This window comes from Egretta garzetta, unplaced genomic scaffold (assembly GCF_000687185.1).
Source record: "Egretta garzetta isolate BGI_Z169 unplaced genomic scaffold, ASM68718v1 scaffold577, whole genome shotgun sequence".
Taxonomy (NCBI): Eukaryota; Metazoa; Chordata; class Aves; order Pelecaniformes; family Ardeidae; genus Egretta; species Egretta garzetta.
In genome coordinates this window covers 454,872-465,965 of record NW_009260138.1, presented here as the reverse complement: position 1 = coordinate 465,965, position 11,094 = coordinate 454,872, and the positions used below count along the sequence as shown (strand labels likewise).

Sequence of the window (11,094 nt, the reverse complement as noted above, 5' to 3'; positions counted from 1 at the left end):
CAGGGGAATCTCTGCTCCAGCGCCTGGAGCACCCCCTCCCCATCCTTCACTTACCTGGGTACCTGCAGGGCTGCTCCTCTCACGTATTCTCACTCCGCTCTCTGTGGCTGCAATTGCTGTTGCACAGTAACGTTTTTTCCCCATTCTTAAATACATTATCCCAGAGGCGCTACCACCATCACTTGTGGGCTCGGCCTTGGCCAGCGGTGGGTCTGCCTTGGAGCTGGCTGGCATTGGCTCTGTCGGACACAGGGAAAGCTTCTGGCAGCTTCTCACAAGAAACTTTTCCTCCTCCTGTGCTTTGGGAATATCATACTGCAATGTCATGGAGAAGAACAATTCTCCCAAGTCTTCTCCTTGTTCCTGGAACAAGATTCCAGCAGAATTCCTGATTTCTTTTTCCCTTGTGAAAATCCAGTAATTATTTTTTTTTTCCAATCACACTAGAAGGCAAATGATGCTATACCTTCTGAGATCCCAATTACTTTTTCCCAAAGGAATTTCAAAGGCAGAGGGTGCCTCCTTTTTCAATACAGCAGAAATCTCTCAGGTGTCTATTTGAACCTTTTCAGAGTACTTAGTAAAGTTTCTGAGACCTGCGCTAAAAACATAGTATACTGCTCTGAAAGGTGCATGTGGTATATTGTCTCCAAATCTTGTTTCTGTTTTACAGGTACAATAAATACACTTTTCATAGAAATCAGTGTTGCTCTACAGAGTGACTAATTGCGTTAAAAAGTGGAGACAAAGGGGAGGGGGCTTGTTAATGTGATTTATTAAACTATTATCTCAGTTGGAGTATTCAGGAAAAGAATGATAAAACGAAAACTGCTGATTTTTGTTCTAGGTTCAGAGTCCTTCTTGGATGCAGCCTCAACCATATATAATGCAGCACCCAGTAAGTTTTTCTGCTTCTCTGTTGTTGTGTTACTGATTGTATAATCACTTTGTGTACTTTAAACAAGAGGAAATAGGTCAGTTCCCACCCAATTACATCCAGAGTTTTGACAATTGCATCACGATTAAATCATGGATCAAAATGAAAAGAGAAACAAAGATAGTAACCTGAATCGGAGCCTCATTTTATTAGGAAAAAAAGAAATCTGCCTTCAGGGTATGGAGGTGATGAGGACGATTAAAGTTACTAAGTTAGCATTCTGAGGAAACTTTTTTCTTTTATTTTTTTTTTTTATTTAAATGAAAATCACTTTGCAAATACAAACATTTTACATACTGTTGACCTATCAGGAGCTGGAATTGAAGACCCGAGGTTTTAGAATGGGTCTAGAACAGTTCAGGCTGCATCATTTGTGAAAGACAGATGGATGTAGTCATATAAATGACATTATGGGCACTCGCTTGAGAAAAACCTGCATAGCTTGTTCTGGCTTCACTACTCATGAGTAATGCTAGTCTCCCTACACTTTTGGCTGTGGCATCTGGACCAGACTGTCAGGCATTTTAATCTATACTCTCCTATGATATTTTGCTCCTTATCTATGTCATTTGCCAATTAAGTACCATTCTATCTGAGACTTATTAGGTTTCTTGAGATGAGCATTACAAATAATAACAGGCGCTTTAATATATGCACTCCTGTAGTTAACAAACAAGTCTGTTTCCAGATATAGAAAGGATATTGTCTTGACATTAATTAACCTCTCCATGCAGATTATAGAATGTAAATCTTCTTGGCAGAATTTTTTCTTTTGCCTGCAGAGAAGGTGATACTGAACTAGAACACCCTCTCACACACTTAATTGTTGGTGTATTTGTGGTTTTTGATGTTAAACATGCGCAGACAACTGGTTTTAACTTTTCTCCCTGTCAACACAGATTTTCATAAAAAACCACCTTGCAAATCATGCTGTGAAAGACACGAGTTGATAGGATATAATGCTATAAAGTGTATTAGTTTCACAGGTATACAAGATGAGATTTCACGGATGAAAATAAAGGTCTGGATTCCCGACTTAAGTTCAGTTTTGGCCAGTGCAGAGACTGGTGCTGTCTTGCTCATTTGCTTTGCAGAGAAGCCTGCAGTCTACAGACAGGAAATTCTTTTAGTGTTTGATGTGCCTGTGACTCATTTCATCTACACTGATCACATGGTTGTTTTTCCAACTATACTCTGTACGATTTTTTTTTTTTCTTTTTTTCTTTTTGAGGATTAGTTATTGACTCAAAATACTGTCTTTCAGGACACTGCAATTATTTCTGCTAGTTTTGAGCTTCCATCAGTTTTAATCAACACTTCTGCAAGCATAAGTCATACAGAGTATTTGGAAACATGGTTTTGTAGAACGTGAGTGGTAAAATGAGATTTGTTGATAACCCTCCATTTCAGATCACTCTGAAAACCTTACGAGTGTGCCCTCTGTATTTAGCAATCTCAAATGTTAAAAAATTCAACGTATACTTTTTATGAAGTTAACAAAATGGTACAGGAGTGATGGAAAGGTCATCACAGTAGCTAGTATTTAGACAAAGAATCAGCATTGCTAAGCCACTCTTCTAAAATGTGTGGGCTAATGAAACCAGCCATTAAATAGGGCAGCTGTCTTGTGTGCGAACATCACACGTGACGGGTAGAATTCTCTTAAGACAAATGTTCCTCCAAAACCTCCATCCATAAAGAGAAGGTAAAAGTTTTTCCTAAAGCCTGAAATTCCAAAGCTTAATTTAAGGGTGTCTATACCTGGTAACATATGCAGATATTTGCTGTAAAGTTAGCGTCTGGTTAAACTCATATTTTACCAAGTGTTTTCAGCAGGTGTCTCAAGTGTGTTGTATATCAGTTGCGTGTTCAGTAGGAAGTCAGTGTAGTTCTTGTCCCCTTACCAAACTGTGCAAAACGTATCTGCTTGAGTAGAATATTCACAGTGCCCCAGACCTGCTTCCTAAGCTGGTGCCTGGGGTTAAGGAGGGTTCTTGCGGTATATCCCCTTGGAAGGACAGCCCATACTTAGGTTCTCAAATCAAAAATGTAATTAAAATCTGAGTGTTGCCGCAACCATTTCTTTCTTTCTCTGTTTTAATAGGGTGCTGTACTGACTCCCTCCATGGACCACACCATGTCACTACAGCCTGCATCAATGATAAGCCCTCTGACGCAGCAGATGAGTCATCTTTCATTAGGCAGTACTGGAACAGTATGTAGCAATTTAATACAAAATAGAACTTACAGAAGTAGAAAATAGTGCATGTAGATCACGGTATGCATGTGCGGGTTGCATGTACACAAAAAAGTAATCTTTTAAGTAGCCTTTAATCCAATAAAATGTTAAGAACTGTCTCCATTTTTAAATCATATTCAGCAGTTTTTGTTCAGCCTATTAGCTGATCAAAAATTGGAAATCAATAAATAAAAATGGGTCAAAGGAAATTAAAGGAGCCCAGGAGGTAACTCCAGAGTTGTATTGAAAAAGAAAAATATAGTTGTGTTTCCTCTTCAGGAGATCGGAGTTGCAGAAAGTAACACAAAGTGCGGAACAGAAACTAAACGTGGCAGGCTAGCTTCTAAACTGAAAGACCCTTCTTTTCTGAGCAGATAGAATTAAAAAAATAAAATATCATGACTGGGATTAACCAAGAAGTAGATGTCCTTTACCTAGTCTTTGAAGTCTAAATTTGAGTTTTCTCAAAACAGGTATCTCACTTTTCTGAAAAGCCTGTTTATTTCAGACACAAGTCTTTCTCTGGCGTATATTGCTTTACGGAAACAGTCAATATGTATTAAACAGTATCATAATAGGTATTTTGAATACTCTTGAATTTACATTGAGCTTTAACTCAACTTAATGGATTGTCTGTCTTTCTAGTACATGCCAGCCACAACAGCTATGCAAGGAGCCTACATACCCCAGTATACACATGTCCAGACAGCAGCGGTTCCTGTTGAGGTCAGTATATTTTATAAAAAAACAGAGATAAGAGACACAAATGTGATATTAGATTTTTATTTTTTTTTGCTAGGTAAACTACTGTTTAAAGCCTAACACTGTAACTGTTAATGTACTGTGAGTACAATGTATATTAAAACTATTATTCTCAACTAATATAACTAGTATTATAATAAAGAATGACCTGTACTTGTAGCAGTACAGGACTTGGAGCAGTCTTCCATATGAGCATAGCTCAGACAAGCTTTGTGTTTCGTGAAACTTCCCATAGGAACAAGACAGGGGATATTGTGTAGTTTCGATCTTTCATTTAGTTTTCCTGTGACCAAACTTCTCTGCCAACAGACCATGATTGCAGCTTTTTGCAAAGAATCCCAATTTTACCCTGGCATCTCAAGATACCATGCATATTTGCCTAATAAAACCCTCTGCAAGTCCAGTTGAAGAGCATAACTAAACAGTAGGCAATAGTTTGTCCACTATTTTGACTTACCGTACACCCTTTCGTAGGTCGATCCTTCTTTAACAGAGGAGCTAGACAAGGTATGCTGCAGCTCTTGTATTCAGAATGAGTGCTAGACAGTCTCTTCCAGGGCCTGTAAGAAAAAAACATTTCATTTCAAAGTCTTTATTTGTCCGGAAACTGCAGGACTTGTTTGGTTCAGTTTATGCATCTGCCCATGTGGGTTGGAGAAAGACTTTTGGTAATTAGCTGATTGCACTGTCTGCCAGAGCGCTATCAGCTGAATTAATTCCCTGGTTTCTGGGGGTCTGTGTGTGAAGTCCCAACTACAATTCTTTGTGTTGCCTAGTGCTGATCACACCATGGTACTCAAAGCGATAGTGTTTGTACATGTGGTAAGTAGATCTTATTCTTCTTGCTGCCCCTCAAAAGGAAAGGGGCAGAATGCTCTTTTTGCATTTACACTTGCAGATAGAAAGTATACTAGCAGTTATTTGCTCCCTCTATGTATTTATTTCTATAATGTCAGAGGGGTTTTTCAATTATCATCAAAGCAGCTGGGGAAATACAAGGTTTGCGTGGTCATTTTATGTCTCTATTTGCTGAAACGTAAATCAATGTGAAGTTAACACCTCAAATTTGGAATACCCCACTTGAGAAATGTTAGAACGACTTCAGGTTTCAAGACCATTAATTGCATGAGTCACATGGAAATGCAGATTGCAGACAATGCTGCCTGATTTTGTGTCTCATGTCTTGTCTTCCTTTTTATTTGCAGGAAGCCAGTGGTCAACAACAGGTTACAGTAGAGACGTCCAGCGACCATTCTCCATATACGTATCAGCAAAATAAGTAACTGTGAGGTAGGGGCTCATCCTGTAACATAAAAGATGTGAATTCAAAGATACTTTATTTTGTAACTTGCAGTACTCTGTGTCAAAACTTCTTTTTTTTATATCGTATAAATAACACTGATAGTACCTGGGACAGGCAGTGAAGTTAATTTGAACTTGGCCAGAATTAGAAGCCAGGAAAGGAAGCACAGGTTCCAGAAGTGAGTTAATGAATTATGAGTAATAGTGTTTTAATAATTTCTCTATAGCGTAATGGTATTATGTTGTATTTTAATTTGTTCATCTTGGCAGCATGCTGTATACAAGAAAAACAATGAATTAGCGCAAAAATACTAGAATCACAACACTAAAGGGAACTGTATTTGCACCTATAAGATGCTCTAGTTATGTGGTACATGTAAGATTTGGAAGCAGCTTTGCAACTAACTTACAGACCGCAGGCAGGGGAGGGGTCTGGTAGAAATCCTTGCTGACCATTTCTCCTGAAGAATTCCCTGCTCATCCTTTATTCTAGGAAAAAGCAGTTTGGGCCAGAATTTTGTGAGTTAATTTTTAAGCCACGTCCTAGCTTGGCTCTAATTCCATAGTTGTTTTACTTTTCTACTCCAGGTTTCCTCTGGTTTTGCTTGCATGGCCTTTCTTTACTAACCAATCATTAGCTTTACCTGAGCTCCTGCCATGCGAAAATTTTTCTTTCCATAGATTGCCGCCCTCAAAATATTGTTTGCACTAACCATCCCGTTCTCCATCTTCCATGTCTTAAAATTCTGGAATTTAGTTGTTCTTTAATTCATCTTTTTCTGAGTGCTTTGTAAACCAGGCAACTTGACTACAAAACTTTTTTTACCGTATTTTGTAAGACCTCATACTGAAAAATTCTGTTTAACAGCAATAATGTGCTAGAGAACATATTAGAAGGGCTTTTCTATAGCCCTCATGGCGTTTATTAGATATTCAACAATCATAATCAGTTATGTGTGAGGAACTCCTAATTGTGTGATACTTTTCCTAAAATGTATAGATCTAAGAGTACACACATTTTGCCCTTACCTTTGATTTTGCAGGTCAGCTATGTTATTTGACAACACCGCTCTCATCCCCGTTATTGGCATAACTGCTTCTATATTATATGCTCAAGAATGTAAAGATAGAAACAAACCAATGGGGAAACTTCTCACATTCAACAGATGGCACAGTCTGCATAGCGCAACATATGACCTGTGTTTATTATTGCAGTCTGGCCAAATGCCGGCATCTAGAGAAAGCCCACATCCTTGATTTGCATCCAGGGCAGGGAGAAAGCAAAGCCACAGGCTCTGCTCATTATCCATCTCCTAGCGTTAAAATCATGGCTCCTGCACGTTTCCTATGCCAAGGCTATTGGCTGGTGTTAACTGTTTTTCAAGGAATTATTTGTTTTGCCTTAAGTCTTCCCTGCGGGCGTGTAAAACCTCCTTACCAATAGAGATCTGTGGTAGACGGCGAAGCGTAATCCTGCGTGTCATCTCCCTCTCCCAGCCTGTCAGTATCGTTCCCATAGGCTGGGGCCAGGCAGGAGGAGCAGCATTGAGTCTCCCACAAGGATGAGATGTGTTGCCATCTGAGACACGTTTTATAACGATGACTCTGCGTAGAATACTGAGCTCTCTGAGCAACTCTGTGCTCTTGCTGTAAGCCAATCCTCCGCGTATTTTATTCTTTGGAGAAGCACCATTACCTGTATTTATATGCAGTAGGAGCCAGTGAAATCTATGTCAGTAACGGCTATGGCAGCAGGCATGTGGGGAGGGTTAATATTACTCAACTGATTTCAGCCTCAGAGTATGGCATTTGGTATTTCTGTCCCTGGAACATGTTGGTACTTGTCATTTTTCAGACAGGTGAAGGGGAGGGGATTGACAGCTATTTCATGCCCTAAATACAGGGAACGCTGCGGTCTCTTAATTGTTACGGCTTCGTTACTATTGTCAAATTGAAACATCTTTCTAGATGCACACGCAGCACTTCTGGGAATGTCCTATTAAAAGTCAGTGCACGTATTGCCATAAATACGGGGCAGATGACAGCACATTTGCACAAGTGGACGCAGTCAGTCAGAAATACTCAGCCTCTTCCCATTGACAGCTACATTTAATAACTTTATAGCTTCTTTTCAAAAAGTTGCTACTATGTGAAAATAGTCAAAGAAACTTGTAAAAAAAAAAAAATAGTTACCATTATACATGCATCTATAAATGTACAAGCCTTGAAATACCAGACTTCGTCTTGCCTTGAGAAATTAAAAATTTGAATAAACTTTATTTTCATTAGCTGGGTATTTTTTTAAACCCATATGGCAATGTAAGCCAAGACAGTAAATGGAGAAGTCTTCCTTCGGATTTTATGAGCCCTCAATAGCTGTTAAGCATTAACCATCGCGGAGGCCCTGTAGCTGCCTCTGCGTTGGCTGTTGTAACTTGTCTCCCCGAGGCTGCACCGAAAGAAGGCTGTGTTCCTTTTCCAGGGATCAAAAGCCTTGGAGATGGCGCAGGAGTAAGCTCACGCACTCAACCACTTTTGGTCAATTAAAAGGAAACAACAGTAACAAAACAACAAAGAAGGAAATAGCTTTGAATGCAGTCTCACGCGTCCCCAGTGGGACCTCTGCATGCTGAACAGGTATTAGAGGTGGGGGGGGGGGGGGGGGAGGGGAAATACAGGTGGCGTCCTGGCAGAGAGCCTTACCTGGGAAGGGCCAAGCACCTGTAGTGCTGCCTGTGTTACTGCTCCAATTTGTGCTCTGATTAACTTGGTCTTCTCACAGCTGTCTGAAATAGGAGATGATTTAGTTTTGTGGACAGCGACGTTAGACAAAACCCCATGCAATTGTAACTCTGCTCTAGCTCTGACCTTTCTGTGTTACAGATGCCCAGTGTTGACCTGGCCTGGAGAAGGGTGCAAAGGCTGAAACAATCATGGATTTTACTGATCAATTGTGCTTTAGGAATTATTGACAGTTTTGCACAGGTTCTTGAAAATGTTATTTATAATGAAATCAACTAAAACTATTTTTGCTATAAGTTCTATAAGGTGCATAAGAAAAACCTTAAATTCATCTAGTAGCTGTTCCCATGAACAGGTTTATTTTAGTAAAAAAAAAAGTTTTTATCAAGTGTTATGACGCAAAAAAAATTATTCAAATTTCTGGGTATGCACAGATGACCACGAAGACTTATTCACGTGCATGACAGAATTTGTGTTTTGGTTTATTTTTATTTTGTTTGTTTCTTTTTTTTTTTTTTTATTGTATGAAATGGGTTTTCTGAAGTTTAAAATAGTAAAACATCTAAGATGATGTTCTGTGCTTGCAGTGTGTGAGTGTTGCTTTAGTGCAGTGTTGCAGTTATAGTGTCTGGTCTTTTAGCTTTCTGTTTTTCTTTTAATGTAGTGTGAAGTGTCTTATCCTTTTTCTATAAATTCCAATTTGCCTTAAATCTTTCAATGCTGTAGCTGTTTCAGTAAGTAGTCCAAACTAATGGTGTAGAATGCTTTGACCAAATGAGCTGGTCTATTATGCCTTGTAAAACAGCAGCATAGGGCTTTTAAAGGTAGTCAATAAAAATTGCTGAAAATTTGGCTTTTTTAATGTGTAGTAAGTGTTTTTAATGATTTTTCACATAATATGTAAGGTAGTGAAATGCAAGAGGGGAAAAAATGTTTTGTGTGAAACACATTTTCTGACTGGGGAAATTTTAATAGGATAAATTGTTTGTAAGGCCATATGCCAATAGTTCCCTCTGGTAGTTTGAATGATTTAGGAACTCTGCTGTATGATGCAATGTAAAATCTTTTTTTGCCTTTTTTCAGAAACTAACTTGATGTTCTAGTTTTAGCATAGGTAGAGTAGGGAGTTTGGGGTGGGGATATCACCGAATGTTTTTGTCCTTCCTTTATACTAATGATAGTGCTTTAGGGTGAGGATTGTGCTGAGACTTAGCAAACAGAAAAGTTGCTATACAGCAAAATGGCAAAAGCTAAAGGACTTGTTTTCAAACATACGCTGAGATGTAAGTAGAAGCATAATTGATTGGGTACTAGCTCTCTATAGTAGGTAAATAAAAATAAAAAGACTTGGCACTTTTAAAAGGTAACTTTACCAAAGAACAAAGAGCCAGTAACCAATAATTCTGATTTGTCTCAGCATTACGTCTTCTGTACTCTTTATTTTTGCCGGACCAGTTTGCGGTTAGGAGAATGTGCCTTTTTTGTACATTTGCATTTAGGTTTTATAATTTTAATTGATGTATGGACACAAAAGCATGAAGGAAGACTTGGATCCAAGCAGTGCCACACTTTACATCATCACTACAAGTGTTAAGTGTAAAGAAAACCAATTTTGAAACTATGAAATTCCTGATTCATAAATACACAGTTATTTGTACTTCACATATTAGATAATTCACTGCTACTAAAGCTCTTTATTACAATTGCATATGTTTTAAATCGAATGATAAATTAAGTTGTCTTCCAAAACTGTGTACTTCTCTGGTCAGCTGTATATGATCAGTTATCTACCTCAAAGTTTATTTCCTTTTGTATTGGGACAGGTTGCTGGCCCTCCCTGTTTCCACAGACCAAATCATCCTAGCTCGGGAGCTAGGGCTAAGCAGTTGTTTCTTTCAAGTATTTTTTAGTTTTTAAATTTTGTGTGAGTATTGGAGTATAGATGTCGGTGACATTTCATAGTTTCAAAAGTAAATTGCTGCTCTGAGAAGTGTAGATTCTAGTGAAATACATAGTCATAAGAGATGTGTTTTTGTTTTTTCTTTTTTTAAAAAGTTGTGGTATTATTGGTTCTATGCTCCCTGGAATATTACTGCTTTGTAAAAGTCCAGACTTCCTGCAGCACCTTGCCTGTATCTGGTAACTTTCCAAACCTGGATCTCTCACTACTTGATACTTTTGCGTTAATTAAAACTGCAGTATGATAGCTGTGTTAGAGGGAAGGAGGAGCTGCTGCCAGAAATGTCTGAACTAAGTGCCATACTCATTGTCTGGGTAAGATTTGGGAAATTTAACCTCTGTACATAAAGAAATAATCAGTTACTTAAACATCACATAGTAGACAGCCATTAAATTATAAAAAATTAATTTATGAAGAAAGACCTTTTGTACAGATTGAAAAAAAAAGATTTTCATAGAGATATCTATATGATCAAGAGAGTTAATTTTTTATTTTTGTTTTACTAGTGCCACAAACTTGCCAGTGGTAACTTATTTGTCCGGTTCAAGATAACTCTGTAGTTTTGTTTCCTAGGACTTGTTGTTAAACGCCAAAAGACATTTTTGAACTGTAAATTTGATTAGATTGTTAGCTTTTTTCTGTTTTATTTCTTTGAAAACTTTTGAATAAAAAAGATCCAAAAAAATGAAAATGCATCGCCTTTTTCCTTCAGCTGTTCCTTTATCGAGGGGGAAACCCAAACAGGTTACAGTGAAACCTTTGCGTTTGTTTTGAAGCGCTCGGGAGCTGCATTCTGCTTTACAGTCTGGGGGTTTCCCTCCTCTGTCTTTGGTTAAAAATCAAGTTTTAACTCTTTCAAGTCACCTATTCTTCCAGACAAAACAGGAAAAGACATGTGAAAAATACACGATGAAATACCTGCTTTGAATGCAAGAAGTCTGTTGTTCTGCGTGTCTGTCCCCACTGAGAGGTGAATACAACCAGGCCTGCGCCCCGTAGTTGTAAATGCAAGAGGTAAGGGTGGAGGCGGAGGGTCGCTTTGGGAGTTCATAGCATTGAATTGCTGCCCGAAAGTCCTTTTCTCTTCCCAAGTGCAGTGGCATTGGCTGGCATACCCACTTCTGGAGAGCAGAGGTGATACTTCACTGGAAT

General features: G+C 38.5%; 1 protein-coding gene across 3 annotated transcripts in view; it reads left to right on the top strand.

The window, feature by feature from the left end:
• Positions 1 to 10,540, top strand: part of RBMS1 (RNA binding motif single stranded interacting protein 1) — a 103,916-nt gene extending 93,376 nt beyond the window's left edge. For 2 of the 3 annotated variants that reach the window (XM_009641668.2, XM_009641669.2), the window contains exons 10-14: positions 848 to 898; positions 3,042 to 3,152; positions 3,822 to 3,902; positions 5,144 to 5,228; positions 8,124 to 10,540. In XM_009641668.2, coding sequence (XP_009639963.1) covers positions 848 to 898; positions 3,042 to 3,152; positions 3,822 to 3,902; positions 5,144 to 5,221 — 321 coding nt within the window. In that variant the 3' untranslated portion in view covers positions 5,222 to 5,228; positions 8,124 to 10,540. Of the gene's footprint in view, positions 1 to 847; positions 899 to 3,041; positions 3,153 to 3,821; positions 3,903 to 5,143; positions 5,229 to 6,283 lie in introns of all 3 variants that reach the window. The other variant, XM_035897096.1, reaches the window with a different exon arrangement.
• The last annotated feature ends 554 nt before the right edge of the window (positions 10,541 to 11,094 follow it).